This window comes from Odocoileus virginianus, chromosome 24, assembly GCF_023699985.2.
Source record: "Odocoileus virginianus isolate 20LAN1187 ecotype Illinois chromosome 24, Ovbor_1.2, whole genome shotgun sequence".
In the NCBI taxonomy this organism is placed as follows: domain Eukaryota; kingdom Metazoa; phylum Chordata; class Mammalia; order Artiodactyla; family Cervidae; genus Odocoileus; species Odocoileus virginianus.
In genome coordinates, this window is record NC_069697.1 from 52260444 (window position 1) to 52282886 (window position 22443).

The 22443-nt window shown below is 41.2% G+C and overlaps 1 protein-coding gene across 7 annotated transcripts in view; it reads right to left on the reverse strand.

Annotated features, from left to right (window-relative positions):
• Positions 1 to 22443, reverse strand: part of RBMS2 (RNA binding motif single stranded interacting protein 2) — a 93361-nt gene that overhangs the window by 56299 nt on the left and 14619 nt on the right. Inside the window, exons 1-5 of one of the 7 annotated variants that reach the window (XM_070454780.1) lie at positions 22064 to 22328; positions 10187 to 10254; positions 9261 to 9426; positions 7537 to 7604; positions 6650 to 6736 (exon numbers count right to left, since the gene is read on the reverse strand). In XM_070454780.1, the coding sequence (XP_070310881.1) occupies positions 6650 to 6715 (66 nt within the window). In that variant the 5' untranslated portion in view covers positions 6716 to 6736; positions 7537 to 7604; positions 9261 to 9426; positions 10187 to 10254; positions 22064 to 22328. Of the gene's footprint in view, positions 1 to 6649; positions 6737 to 7536; positions 9427 to 10186; positions 10255 to 20720; positions 20802 to 22063; positions 22330 to 22443 lie in introns of those variants that run through there. The other 6 variants (XM_070454778.1, XM_070454777.1, XM_070454783.1 and 3 more) reach the window with 6 other exon arrangements.

Here is a 22443-nt window from a genome sequence, read left to right on the forward strand (position 1 = left end):
GGTATTTGGATCACTATAATCAATTTTAGAACATTTTCATTACTCCAAAATGAAACCCAATACCCACTGCTGCTGCTAAGTCACTTCAGTCATGTCCGACTCTGTGCAACCCCATAGACAGCAGCCCACCAGGCTCCCATCCCTGGGATTCTCCAGGCAAGAGTAATGGAGTGGGTTTCCATTTCCTTCTCCAGTGCATGAAAAGGGAAAAGTGAAAGTGAAGTCGCTCAGTCGTGTCCGACTCTTCACGACCCCATGGACTGCAGCCTACCAGGCTCCTCCGCCCACGGGATTTTCCAGGCAAGAGTAATGGAGTGGGTTGCCATTGCCTTCTCCCAATGCCCATTACCAGTCACTTTTCTTTCCCTCCGAACTCTCCTACTCCATCTCTAGGCAACTGCTAATCTCCTTTCTAACTCCCTGGATTTGCCTATTTTGGACACTTCATATAAATGGAAGCATCGAATACAGCTGATCCTTGAACAACACAGATTTTAACTGCACGGGTCCACTTATGTGTGGATTTTCTGCAACTGGTTTACTCTAAGGATGCAGAACTATGGATATGGAGGAGCCATGGATACGAAGGATCAAATATAGCTTATATGTGGATTTTCAACTGCACAGGGCTGGTGTTACAAGCCCTGCGATGTTCAAGGGTCCAAATGTATGTGGTCTTTCGTGACTGGCTTCTTTCACTAACAAAATTTTTTCAAGGTTCATCCATTTTGTAGACTGTATCAGTACCCTATTACTTTTTCTTTTTTTTTTTTTTGGCCACATCACACAGCAGGTAGGATCTTAGTTCCCCAAGCAGAGATCAAACCCATGCCCTCTGTCCTAACCAGTGGACTTCCAGGGAAGTCCCAGTACTCTTACTGCTTTTTAATCACTGAATAAAATCCAAAATTCCACTGTATGGGTAAACAGAGTATTTTACTTATCCATGCATCAGTTGATGGATATATGGATTGTTTCCACTTTTTGGCTATAATGAATAGTGTTGTTATGAACACTGATGCACAGGCTTTTTGTGTGGACATCATGTTTTAATTTCCCTTGGGTATATACCTAGGAACGTGTTTAACCTTTTAAGGAACTGCCAAAATGTTTTTCAAAGCAGCTGCACCGTTTTACATTCCTATCAGCAGGTTATAAGGGTACAATTACACCACGCTATTATCTGTGTTTTTGACTACAACCATCCTCGTGGGTGTGAAGTGGTATCTCACTGTGGTTTTGACTTCCTTGTTGGCTAATGATGCTGGACATCTTTTCATGGCTATTTGCAGATCTTCTTTGATGAAATATCTATTCAGACATCTTGCCTGTTTTTAAATTTTTTTCCTGCACTTTCATCTTAATCAAAATTCTTAAAAGATCAGTCTACATTTACCATCTATACTTCCTTACTTTCATTCACTCAACAACCCAGTCCCTACCCTGCTTTTACTCCCCAATCTGACCTTGCTTGTTAAAGTCACCAACCACCTCTCCACTGATAAAGTTATGACTCTTCATCATTCTTCATCTTCCAGGATTAACTCTACGGTTTGCGCATCTGCATTTTAATTCTAGCTGACTTTTTTTTGGCCACACTGCACACGCACGGCATGTGGGATCTTAGTTCTCTCACCAGGATCTGAAGCTGGTGCCCCTGCACTGGAGATGACGACCTTAACCACTGGTCCACAGGGAAAGTCCCTGACTTCTTATTCTGATTTATATTTTCTCCTGTCTTGTTTCTTCTCTATATTTTTCTGTCTTACAGCATATTTTCTTAGGAGATTAGAAATGCATACCAACAACCAAAGAGTATTGCCAGAGAACTGCAGATAACACAGCTGGTTCAAGCAGAGTCGGCGTAATGAAAGCATGCAGGGGAGGTGGGGAGGAGAAGGAAACCAGTGGGCACGGGCCTAAGGATCCGGACTTGGTTTGGCAGGTAATATATACCCATCCAGCAACGCAGGAGACCCAGGTTGGATCCCTGGGTCACGAGGATCCCCTGGAGAAGGAAATGGCAACCCACTCCAGTGTTCTTGCCTGGAGAATCCCATGGATGGACAAGCCTGGCAGGCTACACCCCATGGGTCAGGAGAGTCAGACATGACCGAGCAACGAACACACATACACCCATCAAAGGTTTCTAGACAAGAAATGCTCAGCACTATACTGTTGGAATGTTGGAAGATTATTCTGGTAACAGGTATAAAATTACTTGGGGACAAGGGGTAGGGAGTGAAGAAACAGGAGACCTTGCGGTGTGTTTACTACTGTGGTGATAAGGGCCTACGTTAGTGTGAAGTGAAGTGGCTCAGTCGTGTCCAGCTCTTTGCGATCCCGTGGACTGTAGCCCGCCGGCTCCTCTGCCCATGGGGATTCTCCAGGCAAGAGTACTGGAGTGGGGTGCCATTTCCTTCTCCAGGGATCTTCCCACCCCAGGGATCGAAGCCCGGTCTCCCGCATTGCAGGCCGACGCTTTACCCTCTGAGCCACAGGGGAAGCCTAAGTTAGCAGAGTAGAGCTAAAACAGGGGGAGTCAATGGAGAGACATTACCAGTAAACTGTAAGCAACTGAGTTCACTTTATTACTGATAACACAACTATTAGCTGCCAGTGGTCATGAGATGTTGGACTTTAAAAGTTCCACCAGGGAATTCTCTGGCAGTCCCCTGGTTCGGACTCCGAGCTTCTACTGCAAGGGGCACAGGTTCAATCCTTGGTGGGGGAAACTAGGATCCCACACGCCACACAGTGTGGCCAAAAAATAAAATTAAAAAATGAAAGTTCTACTGAATTTGATTTGACGGAAACTCGATGAAAATGCAGCAGACACACTGAAATCCCCTCTCTCCCTGTTAGAAGTATAAACAAGCCTAGTGTCACTTCCCACTGTCTGCTCTCCTGAGTAAACTCTTCCAAAAACTTCAGGTGACTCAAACTTCTCAAAGAGTGAAAGTCTGGCAATGCCTACCAGCCACTTCTACTCATCACTGCCTCTGCTCCTCCACCCCACCCCACTCCCTGCAACTCCCCACCCCAATATGGCCTTCAATAGGTTAAGATCAAGAAGAAATAGAAATTTATGCAAAATAGGTCAGGGAAGGCAAACTGTCCCAAGTTAAACAAAGTCTCTTTTCTTTTTTTCCAAAGGGAATGGTTGTCGATGCTCTGAGGAGTTAACTTATAATAACACATGCCAAGAGGATGATGTCAGGGAAGGCGTGGTTAGGCTCTTTACGAGTCTGAAATTCCTTTACTCACAAACACTTCCTCTTTCAGACTCACCTATACACAAATCTTTCAGAAGCTGAAGGAAGTGCTGAGACCTTAGAACTCTGATCTTTTCACCTTTAGTCTTTTCTTTTTTTCTTTAAGAACTAAGAATAATTAAGATAGATTTTTTTTTAATACCATCATTTTTCAGAACGTCTCTTTGAAATTCACATTTTCTCCTTTCTGTGATTTAGAATTCTCCAGGTAAGGATACTGGAGTGGGTTGCCATTTCCTTCTCCAGGGGATCTTCCTGACCCAGGGATCGAACCAGTGTCTCCTGAACTGGCAGGCAGACACTTTGCCACTGAGCCACCAGGGAAGCCCTTGTGATTATTTAATTCCATGAAAGAGAATGGATATTCAACACTACGTCCTGACAAAGAATGTCACGCCTTTATCAGGCATTATACATTTGGTGATTGTATACCCATATTTACAACAGCCAAGAAAGAATAAGAAAACTGTAATTGTCCTTGGCTCCTCAGGAAACAACTTCTCTGATAAAATATACAAGTATGTTTCAAAATAAAACAATCCTCTTTTTTTTTTTTTTTTGCCGAATTGCAGGACTTACAGGATTTGAGTTCCCTGACCAGGGTCTGAACCCTGGCCACGGCAGTAAGCGCACTGAGTGCTCACCACTGCACTGCCAGGAAAGTCCCCAACAATTCCACTTTTAAAGACATTAAATAAAAATTAATGAAGCTACAAAAGTGCTGCACAAATAAATCTTTTCAAACTGAGCTCACTCAAGAAATTATTTTTATTCCACTAACCCGAAGTGACAACTACAGTAAATTATGATATAAAAATTCTCCTTAAAGAAAACGGATCTCTACAAATCTGTTTACTTACAGATTTTGGTACAACAAAATGATGGAAAAGAAAAGCAGGTATTTATAATGTGTACCTTTTCAGAAATTTAGAATTTTATTTCAGTTTTTTAAATGTTCCAGAGATCTCCAAAACTTTTTACGTAGACTTGTCCTACCTGACAAACTTAGCTATTAATAGAAATGGCAAGTAAGCGGTTGTCAAAATTAAAACTCGTCATTGAAAAAAGTCTGGGAGAATAGACAAAGCAAGCTGCTACTAATTACTTCCCTTAACGGGTGGGATTTAGGTGAGTAACTTCAGGACACGAAGGGAAGATTTTTTGTTTTATATACCTCTTGATGCTTAAATTTTAAAAATAAATATGTCTTATGTTTATTACTAAAAACTAACAACTTATTTCAAAAACTAACCTTCGGTATAAAACAGCCAAATTACATGATCACATTCACTCGAAACATTCTTCTCAAAAAATGAACACATTGAGCTGTACATACCAACAAAAAGACAAACAGTAACACAGTCATCACTTCATTTAAATAAGCCCAATACCTACAAACATATATATATACACAAGGCGTCATAGTCACAAAGTGATGTCATCATGACACTGACCTGTAAGACCCAAAAAACATTAGATAAGTACCCTAATTACGGATCTACCGCATCCCAGGTTTCTTAATGCGCTTCTCAAACCTTACAAGTTATCAGAAAGAGAGATGATATTTGAATCCCAATCCACAATAATAACCCTCGCCCCTACACCAGTGATCCCCAACCTTTTTGGCACCAAGGCCTGGTTTTGTGGAAGACAATTTTTCCACAGATTGGAGAGGGATGGTTTTCCGATGCTTCAGGAGCATTACATTCATTGTGCAGTTTATTTCTATTACTCTTGCATCAGCTCCACCTCAGGACATCAGACATTAGATCCCAGAGGTTAGGGACCCCTGCCCTACAATATCCTAGATTTAGAGGCTGGTTAAATGTCTCCTATACAACAAGGGGAAAAGGAAGTACAGAGCCAAGAAACAAGAATATTTTAGATAGCATCAAATCCATGGGTACTAATAGGAAAAAACCAATTTCTGGAATTCATTTTATTGTATTTTAATGGGTAATCTGAGAGACCTGGAGGGAAAAAATTAGGAAGGAAAACTTTTATACAGTACTACACAGGGAATAAAGACAGATGAGCTATCCCTCTGTCAAAATCCTATTGACTTATGTGTTATGTAAAATTGATAACACAAGAACCCATATTTCTTAAGGACATAATAGAGTGTGTGTGTGTCAGCCGCTCAGTCGTGTCCGATGCTTTGCCACCCAATGGACTGCAGCCCAGCAGGCTCCCCTGTCCATGGGATTCTCCAGGCAAGAACACTGGAGTGGGTTGCCATCCCCTTCTCCAGGGGGTCTTCCCGATCCAAGGATCAAACTCTGGTCTCCTGCACTGCGGGCAGATCCTTTACTGTCTGAGCGCCGGGGAAGCAATGACAGAAAGAATGCCATATAAACTGACACCAGGTGTTTCCGTTCCAAACATGTACCCAGCGCCTTCATCAGATACTTTGTTCACCTGTAACAGTCTCCTTAGGTGTATAAGAAAGTATCAAGAACCCCTTCCCACACCCCAACAATCCATCAAATGAGCAAAGTATCCTAAAATATACATGGCACCTTTTTTCTACAAAGAACAGCTAGAAAATCAAGACGGAGGTAAAGGTTCTCTCTGCTTCAGCATAAAGTCCCTCCTCATCAGCACTGTGTGCACTGAAATGCCAAGAAAATCCCGGGATACTCCTTGGCAACTGTGGGCACCACTGTGTACTTCTCCCCAGACTGCCCCTGTGCCCAAGCATCGCACAACTCTCTGGCAGCTGTGGGTTAATCACAAAGACTTCAAAGCTCCCTGCTAAGCCTGGCGATCTCAGAGCAGGAGGCCCCAGCTGAGGAGCAGACCCCAAAGAAGCCCAGAACTTGCTGCCTTGATTCCCAAGGTCTTCTCTTAAAAACTGCTTGCCTGCAGGCTGGGTGGAGGAGGGTCTCCATCTAAGCGCCAAGAGTAGACTCAGTGCTCAGATGAAGCTGTGATTTCACTGACTATTCAAGCTACCTGATAACGCTGATGGAATGGTAGGAAGGAAGGTGGGCTGGAGGAGAAGACAGTTAATCAAAACAACGAAATAACCTTGGAGTGAGCAGGCTGGGGGCCAGGGTTCGAGGTGACATATTTTCCCAATGAAAACTGGATACATCAGCAGGAAGTCAAACTAACTTCACAAAGCTCCGAACTTCCAAAGCTTGATTTGTTTTTAATTCCACTGCCTTCTCAGGCCTCAGGTAAGGGACTGTAAATTCCTGGAACTTCAGAACCAGGTAAGAAAAGATGAAAAAAAAAAAAGTGGTGGAAAAAGAGAGGAGCTGAGAGTGGAGGAAGCCTGTTCCCCTCTTAAGGAGAATGTTAAAGCCAAGGGCACTCCCCGATCCCCAGAAAAGGAAGTAGCTGAATTCCAAAAAAGCACTTTTCCCTACCTTCTTGTTGTTCTTGTTATAGCCAAAAGTCGAAATCCCAGGCCTGGAGGCCACTGATAGCAGCATTTTCTCTTTAATGTCAGGAAGCTAAGAGAGAAAGAGGGAGAGGGAAAGGGAGAGGAAAGAAGGGAGAGAAGGAGGGAGGGAGGGAGGAAGAGAAGGGAGAGGGAGAAGGGAGGAGGGGGGAGTGAAGAATGAGCCAGGGCTGCTTGTTCACGTCACTGATAGAAGTTAACCCCAGTCTGAGTGAGGCTCTTCCACTGGGTCCTAATGCCCAAGATGTTATTTTTTAATTTTTCATAGGCTGAGCAGTTAGACCAAAAAGAAGTTTGTAGGTCTACCTCTTTCAACTCTATCCCCTTCCCTATTTATTTTGTACAAGTTCAGATTCTCATGGAAAAAAAGAGGACATTTTCTCCTTAGATCTCAGCTGTAGGATTCCAAGCTTGATTTTAAAGGGACACTGCCTGGACAACATGTGAAGAAGACAAGCTCAGTGCCCCCGCCCCCCATCCCCCTTTGTATTTACAGCGAGCTTAACACACAGAACAACAAACAAAAAGCTCACCTAAGAGCAGAGACAAGCAAAACAGAGGATGGGAAATAACTAGTTTCAGACCTTCGGACAGTTTTATTCCTCTTGGGTCACGCTAATGGGCTGATGCTTCTTAATCCTTTCAGATTCCCCCAGGTGTGACTTCAAAAAGGATTTTTCAAACTGGACCATGTCATGAAACTTGATGCTTACTGCTTTCTTTATTCTTTTCCCCAGCTTTACTGAGACATAATTGCCTGGTGATTTCTTTGACAATTGTTAGCTACCTTATATGAATCTTCATCCCACTATTCCGAGCTTCAAGGTCCATGAAACTGAAACGATTACTCACCCAATCTGAAGTTTATGCCCGAGCTGAAGTTCACAGAGTTGGGATGCTTGCTTCAAGCTGTCTCTAAACTGCAGAAAAATAAATAAATAAATATTTTAAATAAACACATACTTCAAAAAAAAAAAAAAAGACATACTTCACAGAGAAGAAAAATACAAAGATCTTAGGAGGAAAGGAACATTAACTTAAGAGTCAAAAATTTGACACACTTGCAACACTTACCTCTAACAGTACCAAAGGAATGTGCTGTAGAAGGTGACTTAACAATCAAATAAACTTGTAGGAAACCAAAAATTTAAGAACGCTATCCAGTAATTTACCAATCTAGTCCAAGTGGAACAGGGATATAGGATGAAAGCCTTCAAATCCCTTCTTAAGGCCCCCTCACTGTCATAGTGGATATTCTAAGAAATAAATTAACCTGTCTGCTTTGCCACAACAAACATTAAGACCAAACCCTCCCTGAGATGAAGTCCCAGTCTCTATTCTAGTTCTCCTGTCACCTTTTTGCTATAATAAAGGGACAAACGGTACCAACATTCTGCAGAGTAAATACGTACACACCACACCCCCAATCTCTAACTTTCATTTCCAATAGGACAGGAAGTGCCTGCTAAACTCAAGGGACACAGGAAGGGTGGGAACAGCCTCCATGTGGGAATTGCAACTGAGACTGGAAGCACAGCAGCCAAATGCACTCAATAAATCAATAAAGGCATCTCCCACAGACACCATATTTTTTTAAGTCCCTTTCCTGCCCTCAGAGGTTCTCATTCACTCTATGCCAAGTTATCACCGCTGTTTAGGTCCTTCTTCCTTAGTGTAGCAATGTGGCACAAAACCTTAGTCTTTAAGACCTGATTTATAATGGGGCTTATCTTTCAGAGGTTAAGATGCTGCATCCCCAATGCAGGGGCCCTGGGTTCAATCCCTGGTCAGGGAACTAATTACCATAGACAGTTGAAGTGAAGTGGGGTCCGAAAAGAGTCGGACACGACTGAGTGACCCGCACTTCACTTCACTTCAGCTCTATATAGTAATTAGTGCACAATCCTCACGCTGCAACTAAAAAGATTCTGTGTGCGACAACTAAGACCCAGCAGAGATAAATAAATATAATGAGGTTTGTAATAGCGCTCAACCTAATTTCTGAAAAATCCTAATATTCTCAATGTGCTATGTTCTCCTACTGCATGCCTTAATGCTCAACAGTATCTTAGAATTTAAGATAGTTAAAACCATAAGTTTTAGAGAAAAGCAGACATGCATTCAGATCCTGACACCACTGTTAGTTACTGTTATTTATCTCTAGGCCAAGTTACTTAACATCTCTGATGCACTCATTTCCAAAATGGAGATAACAGCTCCTTCAATAGACTTTAGGGTCAAATCTAAGTTCTGGTTCAGTCCTCTCATTCACAGGCTGGTGACACTGGCAGAATTACCTCACATGTCTGAACCTCATTTAGCTCATCTGTAAAATACAGTAAATAAACAGTCTCTACTTCCTAAACCTGTAATGAAGTGAAACAAGGCAATGCATATAGCACCCTTAGAAAAGTACGAGGCACACTTGGTGAAAAGCCAGCAGATGCAAGCTCCGTTTAGAGTAATCACTCTGTCTCCCAGTGCGTATCCCTCTGGGCATCATATAACCCAGATTTTATGATCTGACGTGAACATTTCCAAAAACCAGTATTTTAGTTACATTCAAAAGATCATACTAGGACTAGATAGGCCGAACTATATACGTGGAAATACTGAATAAGAAATTTCAGGAATCATCCATCCCAATTTCTTTTCTCTATCTTCCAGAAGCAAACAATCTGATTATTTGAAACTTCTTCTCATAACTCCAATCTCCCGAAATTGGTGGAATCTCTCTTATCTCTAGGGGGAAAAAAAGAAACAAAATAATACAGAAACAAAGCACATTAGACAAGACATCCCGGCTCCCGTTTCTCTAATGTCCTGCTACTTTAAGAAACTGAAGTAGATTTTTTAAAAAGGAAGATCTTCATATACCCTAAAATTTAACACCTTTTTGCCATTCTAAAAGTAGACAGTATCAGAAGGAAGATAAAGAAGGATCCAATTAAATAAGTTCTATTTTATATATATATATATATGTTTTCATTGTTAGGCTGTGTCGGGTCCTGCTTGCCACCTGCAGGACTTGTTGTTGGGCCCACGGACTTGCTGCCTGTGGCTCAAGAGCTTAGTTGCTCACAGTGTGTGGGCTCTCGTTCCCAGGCAGGGATGGAACCCAGGCCCCTGCATTGAGACTGCAGAGTCTCAGCCACTGGACTACCAGGGAAGTCCCCGGCAAGTGTATTTTTAAAGTAGGCAGGGACTCCCCTGATGGTCCAGGGGCTGACACTTTGTGTTCCCAATGCAGGGGGCCCGGGTTTGACCCCTGGCCAGGGAACGAGAATCCATTCACCGCAACTAAGACCCAGTGCAGCTAAATAAATATCTTTAAAATAAATAAAGCAAGGAAAGTTATAGAATCTTATGGAAGTGACAGAGGTGATGGAGTTCTGTGGTTAGATTCAGAAAGTGTATGAGAAGAGGAAGAATCCTGTTTCTTCCGATGTGTTTACTTTGATACCCACTCCCCCCATCTGCTTTGCCAATTATGACTGCTTACATTTTTCTAGATTTAGTCGATGCCTCTCAAATTCTTGGTTCTTTTGGGCCCAGCATCCAAGAGTTTTTCTGAGGGGAAAAAGTAAAATAGTTATTTGGAACATCTCTCAGAAAGAGATACCTACACTTCAGATTCTATATAGACTAGTATGTGATTTCTCCAGAAAAACTGTAACAGGGAAGAACAAACCTGACTCCATACTGGGTCTGTCTTTAGGTTAACCTTTGTATTCTGTTGCTTTTGCTGCAAGTTAAGAATGCTGCCTACAGCCTGAAATATAAAGAACGGCCCATTTCCAAGGTTCTGACTTTTAAGGCGTAACACTTTTCCATCACGCAGAGATTTAAAAGGCTACAGAACGGAAAAACATTCGTCATGTTGCAGGTACACACGTAGAGATTTAAAAGGCTACAGAACGGAAAAACATTCCTCATGTTGGAGGTACACAGAAACAATATAACCTGACCTAGGAGGACAGATGCAAGAACAAAGGATTCTGACCCCAAGAAGTTTGTAACAACCAACCACATCCCTTCTCCCCTTCTAGTATAAAAGAAGCCTAAATTCTAACTTGGGTAAGACAGTTCTTTGGAACAATAGTCCACCATCTTCTCAGTCCGCTGGCTTTCCAAATAAAGTCACTATTCTCTGCCTCAACAACTTGTCTCTCGATTTATTGGCCTGTCCTGTTACAAGCAGTACAAGCATGAACTCAGTAACAAAACAACAGCTTTAAGTGTCTCATGTAGAGCAGTCAGAGGTCTTGGGATTTCTCTGGTGGTCTGCACTTCCACTGCAGGGGGCTTGGGTTTTACCCTGGTTGGGGAACTAAAAAAAATTCTCTCTGGGTTATCTTTCCTCTCACTGATAAACTTCTGCATCCAAAAGTCTAAGTAATGACAAAACCAAAAGACCCAAAAGTTCAATTTATTTAATGATAAAGAGATGAATAATGCCTCAAGAAGTGGGGGGGGGGGGGGAGTTTAACACATCAGCTTACTCAAGCAGGAATATTTAATAATCTGCATCAAACAACTAGAAAAACTTAGCCCTGTCCCCTTCAGATGTAGGATGCAAAGACAAAATGACAAAACTGGTCTAAAACTAAAAATTGAGAAAGTTCGCCCTTTCAACTCCTTGACATAACTCATAGAAAAGAGAGGGAAAAGACAGGCAACTCTGAAGAATTATTTAACTCATACCCTGGATATCAGTGCTTATAGTATATTCTCCTCTTCCATAATAAGATACTTCTGGCCAAAACTTATTACAGAGAAAACCCTAACAAAACTTTCAAGTAACTTTTCCTTTGCCAGACACTAAAGAAATACAGCAATCAAATTATCTAGCATTCATGGAGCAGAAAATTAGCATAATATAGAAAGAAAAGACTAGACTGGATTCTATGGATACCCAGAATGGACTGCATTGATAGGTAATATTATAGTCTCCAAATGCATGTTTCCTTCACCCTTGAGACATTAATTTTGCTTAGCTTCAGCTTTCCCTAAAATAAATAACTCAGATAATCACAATAAAAGCCCACAACTGAATTCAACAATTAGACTGAACCAAATGAAATGGCTGGTTATGTACGTTAAACATAGAATCTTTTCAAATAGTCAAATACTGGTAATTTCATGTGATTAAATCCAACACTGCAAAAAGTGTAAGGTAGTAAGGATGATAATGAGTCAGAACATTGGTGAATTGGATACCTCCTTTCCTTTGAACTGTCTCATTTTCAGATAGGAAAAAAAACCTAGAGAGGTAAACTCACTTCCATAAGGTCCTGGGAGTCAAATAATATCTGACATCAGAATCCAGACTTCCTGTCTTAATTCAGCATTGTTCCCGTATCAGTGTGATTTGATTGTAAAAATTCTGATAAATATATATTTGGGGTCATAATTAATAAAGGAATAATCCTGATTCCAGAGGTGGAAGTTCAACTGTTTCCCTCAAATCAACTCCATCTCAAGTAGCAGAGATATCTAATATTTCAGTCTGTTCCTAAACTGCACAATGGAGGATATTTCTAGGGATAAACCTATAATGCAAACCAGAAGATTTATAGAAAACTACAGTTGTTGGGAAGTGCTGCTCATTAAATATTCAAGATTTTACCTGAAGTTTGATTCATTATATATTTAGAAGATAATTTGTTTGAATTCTGCTTTCCTCTCAGGGATAATTTGTACCATAACCTGAAGCTCTCAGATGAAACACAAGAAGATGTGAACATAAGAAGTGGCTTCTAAAACATCAATATACATTATTTAAGAGGTTACTAGTCACTAGGAAGTTTTGCCAGAATCACAGACTTGATGAGGACAGGGACTGTGACTGTTTTGTGTACCCTATTATACCCCCGGTATTTAACAGTATCTGGCTAAATTAACATTTAAAAATATTTGTCAGCAGTGACAACCTCCCCATGAGAGCTTGCTTCTTGAAAAGGATCTCCTTCATCCCTTTCTAGAAGAAAAGAGGAGAAAGGAAACTGTCTAGAGTGGAACCCTAATTTCTCCTTCGTGGATGTAAAATGCCCAGATGCTATAAAGCCAACACTCTCTCGAGTCACGCACAAACGCGAGGTTTCTGTGCTGGCTGCTCCCCTGTCCTCTGGCAGTCTACAGGGGAAAAGGCGGGGCTTACAGAAACGGCTCCTGTAGACAGAAGCAGCAGTAAAAACACCCTGGGACCTTCCCGGTGGGTCCAGGGGTTAAGAAACCTCCTGCCAATGTAGGGAACAGAGGTTCGATGCCTGGCCCGGGGAGATCCAACACGCCACGTGACAGCTAAGCCAGCGCACCTCAACTCCTGAGACTGTGCCCAAGAGCCGGTTACCGAACCCGCTCAGCCTGCAGCCCACGCTCTGCAGCAGAGAAGCCCTCACACTCAGCTGCAGGGACCCTGCTCACAGAAACTAGAGAGAGGCCTCTCGTGGAGCAGTGAAGACTCAGCATAGCCAAAAACAAAAAACTAGTTAATTTGAAAAAATAAAAGCACCCTAAAGCAGGATAAATGAGAAACCATTTCAACACACACATTTCGGATACACATGTGAAAACACACACACCACTTAAAAAAAAAATTTGGTTATTGAACAAATGGAATAAACTTCAACACTAAATTTACATCTGAAAAGATGTTAAAAATACTGAATGTAGTGTTGACAGTGACGGAATGGCACATTAGGACATTTAGGAGCTTTTTCCTTTACATTTACAATGCATATGATTTTCCTTTTGTGGGTTTTTGTGTGTGTGTGTTGGGGGGGGTTGTCATTAGGAGATCAGAAAGCTAGAATTTACCTGTGCCTCTCATCTGTGTACTAGATAAACTATACCCCCATCATCACATAAAAGACACCACCCAAAAGCCCCACTATAAATTCGTATTCCCATAGCATTTTATGCACAATATTGTAGGCTTTTAACTCTACTTACTGCCCCAACTCTTGTACTTACATGGTGACTTCTTAGGAAGCAGACACCAACTTTATTCATCCTTTTATCTTTAACGCCTAAACATAACTTATGCTCAAGAATACCAGCTGGAAGAATACAATTCTCCATTCTCAATTTCTTTTAAGTGTCTCCAGTGTGAAAGAGAATCTCAATGAACATTAAGAGAGCACTGCCACCTCCTGGGTAATATAGGTCGTGCATTCTTTAGCAAATACGAGGAAGAGAAAGACAGAATTTGTATATAGGTAGATCAGAAATTTGAAATTTAAACCCAGCTCTATCATTTGCTGTGTTAAAACTGGAAAATCTCAATCAGTTTCCCCTCCTACAAAACGAGCATAGCACCTGTCCTATTTCTCAGGAATAATCATGACAGTCAAATTATAATGACTGTAAAAGTACTTTGTTGATTATAAAACATTTTCCAAGTATGAGACCATAGTTGATTATTTACTCTGCCATGTTGAGGATAATAAATCCATCTTTTTTTAATTGAATATTTTATTAACATAATAGTTGTTTTAACAAATCCATCTTACTTCTTACCACAAATCTAACTAAATAACCTGCAGGTTGAGGATCAGAGCCAATCATTAAATTTTAGATGTCTAATGGCAAATTTCTTTCTTTATATGTTAACGTAGACTGTCATTAACTTATTAAAATGTGTTGTTGAGCATAAAATTAAAATTACTTGGAGATACCACTTCTCACCCACCAGACTGGCAAAAATCCAGAAGCCTGACAACAGACTGTGGCAGAGTGTGTGGTGGAAAGGCTGTCACATATTGTGTGTGGAAATGTAAAATAGCATTGTCTCCTTTCGCACTGTTAAGCAAAAGGACATATACTTTTACCCTCTGTCAACTTAAAAATAGTGACAACTTAAAAATTGAGTAATGTTTCATCTGGAGGGAATTTTTAGGACTTCAAGCCCAGGAGACAGCCATTTCAAGTAACTGACAGAACTGCTCAGAGGCGGCGGAGGAAGGAGTCAGGGTTATACGGAAGTTTGCAATAACGGGCAAGTAGTCTGAATATCAAAAGATTATTGTTAATTAAGAAAAACTAGGTTTCTCAAGTTAAGGAATTTATTGCTTTTCTATTTTAGGGAAGATGCAGGAGCCCGTGGGAGGGGGGATCAGGATGGGGAATACATGTAAATCCATGTCTGATTCATGTCAATGTATGGCAAAAATCACTACAATATTGTAAAGTAATTAGCCTTCAACTAATAAAAATAAATGGAAAAAAAAAGATGCAGGAGTCTGGGCTTGCTGAAGTAATTTCTTTCATATGCATCTCAGCTATTTGGGGCCAGTATTCCGAGTATTTCACATCTTTGAAAAGGCAACATCAGAATCATAGAATTGACATGTGTCATAAACCATCTCTAAAACTAAGCGTAATAGAATTCTATTTCCTGATTTTATTTCAGGAGAAGTAATGTTCAGGAATCTACTATGCGAATCGTGCAAAAATTACTGTTGCTAACTTTCGGTCAGACACTAAGGATTGCAGCAAGCTAGTCCTAGCCAAGATATACAACAAACCTAGTGTGCATGAGAAGTCCTGTAAGGTCCCAGGTAATTTTCTTTTAATTATTCAGTAGAGAAACACTGACTCTCCTATCATAAACAGTGTGAAGCTCTTGCTGCTGTTGTTGTTGTTTTGAATTTATTAATTAATTTTGGGCCACACCCTGAGGCACGCGGAACTTCCCCAACCAGGGATCAAACCCACGTTCCTTGTACTGAAATGGGTCTTTGTGGACCAGGGAAGTCCACAAGTGTGAAGTTTTTTTTTTACTGTTAAGATTTGTCAACCATCAAAAAAAGAAAAAAACTACTGGGGTTGTGTCAAAGGATTCAAGAGTCAACTTCAGGGGACTCCCACTATCCAGAGATGGGATATTTGAGCATCAGAAAGAATAAAAATTGCAAGAATGTAAACAGTTGTTCAAATTCATAGCAGTTTTTAAAACTCTAATCACTTTTGACATTATGGAACCAATTTATCATTCTATAGATTGGCAAGTAAAGGGAAACAAATCAGATATACAGCCACCTTTTCTATAGGAAATGTATCCCTGAATGGCTGAATAGTCGATGAAGCAAAGTCCTTATTCATACAAGAATTCAAAATAATAAATACAGAATGATAGAAAACCCTAGTGAAGCAGTGGGTCTGGGCAACGATTATCAAAGGGTACTAAAAATCATTAAATTAAAAAGTGATTGGGATCATAAGGAAAAAACTATACACAAATATTCCTTATGAATGTAGATATAAAAAACCTCAATGAAATATTAGCAAACTGAATTCAGAAACATATAAAAAAAGGTTTAAACACCATGTCCAACTGCAGTTAGTTCCAGGAACCCAAGGCTGGTTAAATATCCAAAAACCAATTAATGTAATATGATATCTTAACAGAACAACGGAAAATCCCCATGCACTTCCAGATGTTCAAGCTGGATTTAGAAAAGGCAGAGGAACCAGAGATCAAATTGCCAACGTCCACTGGATCATCTAAAGAGCAACAGAGCATCAGAAAAACATCTACTTTTCCTTTTGACTACGCCAAAGCCTTTTACGGTGTGGATAGGAACAAACTGTGGGAAATTCTTCAGTTCAGTTCAGGCGCTCAGTTGTGTCTGACTCTTTGCGACCACACGGACTGCAGCACCCCAAGTCTCCCATCCATCGCCAACTTCCAGAGCTTACTCAAACTCATGTCCATCAAGTCGGTGATGCCATCCAGCCATCTCCTCCTCTGTCCTCCCCTTCTCCTCCTGCCCCCAATCCCTCCCAGCATCAGGGTCTTTTCCAATGAGTCAGCTCTTTGCATGAGGTGGCCAAAGTATTAGACTTTCAGCTTCAGCATCAGTTCTTCCAATGAATACCCAGGACTAATCTCCTTTAGGATGGACTGGTGGGATCTCCTTGCAGTCCAAGGGAATCTCAAAAGTCTTCTCCAACACCACAGTTTAAAAAGCATCAATTAAAAAAAAATAAAAAGCATCAATTAAAATAAATAAATAAAAAGCATCAATTCTTCAGCACTCGGCTTTCTTTAGTCCAACTCTCACATCCACACATGATTACTGGAAAAACCATAGCTTTGACTGGATGGACCTTTGTTGGCAAAGTAATGTCTCTGCTTTTTAATATGCTGTCTAGGTTGGTCATAGCCTTTCTTCCAAGGAACAAGCATTTTTAATCTCATGGCTGCAGTCACCATCAGCAGTGAGTTTGGAGCCCAAAAAAATAAAGTCTGTCACTCTTTCCATGGTTTCCCCATCTATTTCCTAGGAAGTGACGGGACTGGATGCCATGGTCTTAGTTTTCTGAACAGAGTTTTAGGCCAACTTTTTCACTCTTTTCTTCTTTCACTTTCATCAAGAGGCTCTTTAGTTCTTCGCTCACTTTCATAAGGATGGTGTCATCTGCATATCTGAGGTTATTGATACTTCTCCTGGCAATCTTGATTCCAGCTTGTGCTTCTTCCAGCCCAGCGTTTCTCATGATGAATTCTGCATCTAAGTTAAATAAGCCGGGTGACAATATACAGCCTTGACATACTCCTTTTCCTATCTGGAACCAGTCTGTTGTTCCATGTCCAGTTCTAACTATTGCTTCCTGACCTGCATATAGGTTTCTCAGGAGGCAGGTCAGGTGGTCTGGTATTTCCATCTCTTTCAGAATTTTCCAGAGTTTGTTGTGGACCACACAAAGGCTTTGGCATAGTCAATAAGGCAGAAGTAGATTTTTCTGGAACTCTCTTGCTTTTTTTGATGATCCAACGGATGTTAGCAATTTGATCTCTGGTTCCTCTGCCTTTTCTAAATCCAGCTTGAACATCTGGAAGTTCCCGATTCCCACACTGTTGAAGCCTGGCTTGGAGAATTTTGAGTATTACTTTGCTAGCAAGGGAGATGAGTGCAATTGTGTGGTAGTTTGAGCATTCTCTGCCTTTGCCTTTCTTTGGGATTGGAATGAAAACTGACCTTTTCCAGTCCTATGGCCACTGCTGAGTTTTCCAAATTTGCTGGCATATTGAGTGCAGCACTTTCATAGCATCATCTTTTAGGATTTGAAATAGCTCAACTGGAATTCCATCACCTCCACTGGCTTTGTTTGTAGTAATGCTTCCTAAGACCCACTGGACTTTGAATTCCAGGATGTCTGGCTCTAGATTGGTGATCACACCATCATGATTATCTGGGTCCTGAAGATCTTTTTTGTACAGTTCTTCCGTATATTCTTGCCACCTCTTCTTAATATCTTCTGCTTCTGTCAGGTCCATATCATTTCTGCCCTTTATTGAGCCTATCTTTGCATGAAATGTTCCCTTGGTATCTCTGATTTTCTTGAACAGATCTCTAGTCTTTTGCATTCTATTGTTTTCCTCTATTTCTTTGCATTGATCACTGAGGAAGGCTTTCTTATCTCTCCTTGCTATTCTTTGGAACACTGCATTCAAATGGGTATATCTTTCCTTTTTGCCTTTGCCCTTTGCTTCTCTTCTTTTCTCAGCTATTTGTAAGGCTTCCTCAGACAATCATTTTGCCTTTTTGAATTTCTTTTTCTTTGGGATGGTCTTGATCCCTGCCTCCTGAAAAATGTCACAAACCTCTGTCCATAGTTCTTCAGGCACTCTGTCTATCAGATCTAATCCCTTGAATCTATTTCTCATTTCTATTATATAATCATAAGGGGATTTGATTTAGGTCATACCTGAATGGTCTAGTGGTTTTCCTTACTTTCTTCAATTTAAGTCTGAATTTGGCAATAAGGAGTTCATGATCTGAGCCACAGTCAGCTCCTGGTCTTGTTTTGGCTGACTGTATAGAACTTCTCCATCTTTGGCTGCAAAGAATATAATCAATCTGACTTCGGTGTTGACCATCTGGTGATGTCCATGTGTAGAGTCTTCTCTTGTGTTGTTGGAAGAGGGTGTTTGCTATGACCAGTGCGTTCTCTTGGCAGAACTCTATTAGCCTTTGCCCTGCTTCATTCTGTACTCTAAGGCCAAATTTGCCTGTTACTCCAGGTATTTCTTGACTTCCTACCTTTGCATTCCAGTCCCCTATAATGAAAAGGACATCTTTTTTGGGTGTTAGTTCTAGAAGGTCTTGTAGGTCTGCATAGAATCCTTCACCTTCAGTTTCTTCAGCATTACTGGTTGGGGCATAGACTTGGATTACTGTGATAATGAATGGTTTGCCTTGAAAATGAACAGAGATCATTCTGTTGTTTTTGAGATTGCAGCCAAGTACTGCATTTCAGACTCTTTTGTTGACTATGATGGCTACTCCATTTCAAGAGATGGGAATACCAGACCACCTGACCTGCCTCTTGAGAAACCTGTATGCAGGTCAGGAAGCAACAGTTAGAATTGGACATGGAACAACAGACTGGTTCCAAATAGGAAAAGGAGTACGTCAAGGCTGTATAATGTCACCCTGCTTATTTAACTTAGATGCAGAGTTCATCATGAGAAACGCTGGGCTGGAAGAAGCACAAGCTGGAATCAAGATTGCCGGGAGAAATATCAATAACCTCAGATATGCAGATGACACCATCCTTATGAAAGAGAGCGAAGAAGAACTAAAGAGCCTCTTGGTGAAAGTGAAAGAAGACAATGAAAAAGTTGGCTTAAAACTCAATGTTCAGAAAACTAAGACCATGGCATCCGGTCCCATCACTTCAAGGGAAATAGATGGGGCAACAGTGGAAAGAGTGACAGACTTTATTTTTTGGGGGGCTCCAAAATCACTGCTGATGGTGACTGCAGCCATGAAATTAAAAGATGCTTGTTCCTTGAAAGAAAGGCTATAACCAACCTAGACAGCATATTTAAAAGCAGAGACATTACTTTGCCAACAAAGGTCCATCCAGTCAAAGCTATGGTTTTTCCAGTAATCATGTGTGGATGTGAGAGTTGGACTAAAGAAAGCCGAGTGCTGAAGAATTGATGCTTTTGAACTGTGGTGTTGGAGAAGACTCTTGAGAGTCCCTTGGACTGCCAGGAGATCCAACCAGTCCATCCTAAAGGAGATCAGTCCTGGGTGTTCATTGGAAGGACTGATGCTGAAGCTGAAACTCCAATACTTTGGCCACCTGATGGGAAGAACGGACTCACTGGAAAAGACCCTGATGCTGGGAAAGACTGAAAGCAGGAGAAGGGGACGATAGAGGATGAAATGGCTAGATGGCATCACTGACTCAATGGACAAGAGTTCAAGTAAGCTCTGAGAGTTGGTGATGGACAGAGAAGCCTGGTGTGCTGCAGGCCGTGGGGTTGCAAAAAGTCAGACACGACTGAGTGAACTGAACTGAAAGCAACATTAGCAGAACAAACACTAATGAAAAAATAACTTATATGAAATAATCTTTCACTTGGACTGAGATTCTAACTACAGTCTAAGAGTAGAACAAATGAGAGTCTCTAAATCATAACAAATAAACATCCTCCAAAGATAAGCATCAAGTTTGTAATTTTGTACCATGGAAGATACAGCTTTTCTGATTTTAAAAACTCGAAATCGTTCTCCTTATACCACAAAACTTTAGCACAACCAAGGACTGACTTAAAAATCTACTATTAGAGATACCTGAAAGTTTTCCTTCACTTGTGAAAAGTCAGATCTAGCTGGCCATGTCACAGTTGGCGAATACCTCTGCAGAGATTTAACTAGATAGGACCTTTTCTAATCAGAAACAGAAAAAGAACTTGACACTGCCAAACTCTAACCACCTAGAATGACAAACTTGTGTCTTCTTAAATGCCGTAGGCTTCTCAAGTCACCGGTCATCCTCATGCAAAAGTGGCTACATTATAGTGGAACAATCAGTCCAAAAGCCAAAGAACTCTATGCAGAGTCCAAAGTCTCTGTGAAAAGAACCTCCCCTTCTACCAGTAGATTTTTTTCACTGCCCAACCAGTTCCCACTATCTGAGAGAACTGGGGAGAAAGAGAGTGAGGAACTTATTACTGATTATCATTAAAGCTAATTCAAAAGAGCAGGGGCTAGGAAATAAAAAGAAGCAAATACCTTCTAGGTAATGTTTAGAAAGGCCCTGACATATGTCATCTTTTTCTTGACAGCTCAAAAAGCTTCAGAGAAATAACATTCCTGTGAAATAAGGATAAAATTAGCCTACTACATCTGGAAAAATCAATGGTGGCTCAAGTTTACACTAAGTGTATTAAGACCCAGAACTTTCTTAAAGAATCAATAGGCAACAATGTAAGGCAATTATCCTCCAAATAAAAATAATAATAAAAAAAGAAGTAATGGGCAAAGTCATTAGTAAGGCAGCCAGGGTATGCTGGAGTCCCTGAATTAGTCCTACCTAAAGGAGAAGGGATAGGGCAGTTAAGGAATGACGACAGCAGAGAAAAAACAAACAAGAGGTCACTCTGCTTGGTTTCAAACTAAATAACATTCCAACCGTAACCAAGCCAAAGGAGAACTGCCTTTCCACAGAACACACCAGGGTATGGTTTTGGTATTTCTTTCCCCACAGTTACCCTTGATGCTCATTTTAATCCAAAAACAAAAAGGAAAGCTAGTGACATTCTGTGATAGAGTGAGCCTCTAACCAACTCTTAGTAGTGTATCATACTGGTCAAATCTTCCTTCAGCAAAGAGGTAATTTCCTGGGATAAATCAATGGTTAAATTTGGTAAGGGCTGCACGGTGGAGAGGGCCTTGAGGTCAGAGACTTGAGTCTGATTTCCAATCCTGGTACCTATTAGAGGGGTTATCTGAGTCAAAGAAAATCTTATTTTTTTTCCATTTATTTTTATTAGTTGGAGGCTAATTACTTTACATCATTGCAGTGGTTTCTGTCATACATTGAAATGAATTAGCCATGGATTTACATGTATTCCCCATCCCGGTCCCCCCTCCCCAAAGAAAATCTTAATTTCTGAGTCTTAGTTTCCTCATCTGCAAAATGGGACTAATTACAGCTATTCTTTAGGTCTCTGGTAAGGAGGGAGACTATATAAAGTGGTTGACACACCATAAGAGTTATTATTTCCATGAGCTTCTACTAAATGCTGTCATGATACAGGCGAATGCTCTCCTTGTTGCAAATGATAAAATTTCTGAATGTGCTTAGTTTTCAAAATTGTTTTTGTACATCTTTCCTAACCGTGAGGAATACAGAGGCAAGCAACTGAATAAAATAAAATTTCGGGAGCACCTAACGGTTTATAAAATGTTTAAGAGCACCTAAATCTTAAACAGCCACTAAGTAGTAGAGATAAAACAAAAACCCAGGCACCCTAGCAACCTAGGCGGATCTTTCCTCCGCCCACTGATCTCACTTAAGCGCTGCGGGATGTTTCCAGCCGGGGTAATTTCCGGCCATCTGAGTCCTCACTCACCAACACCACGTGCTGGAGACGCGGCGTTCCGCCTCGATGCCGCACTACGAGGGCGGGTTCTGGCCTTCGAATGTCGAAGGTCACTTAAGAGGCCTCTTGAACAGGGCTCACTCTTATCCGAGTGAAAAGGGGTACCGCTCTCCCCTCTCTCCGAGACTTCCATCGTCCTGACCGCCACCGCGTCCTTGGCCCTCGCAACTGCCCCCGCTTCGGCTTTCCCGCCCTCAGCGCCCGCAGGTACCGCTATCCGCAGTGGGCGGGGCGCGAAGGAATCCGTCCGCCGTTACGGACGGCCCGCCGCCTTGCTTTCATTGGGTAGCCTCATCTTATCTCCGCCCCCAGGTTTTTTTTTTTTTAACTTTCTCAATGATTGGACCTGG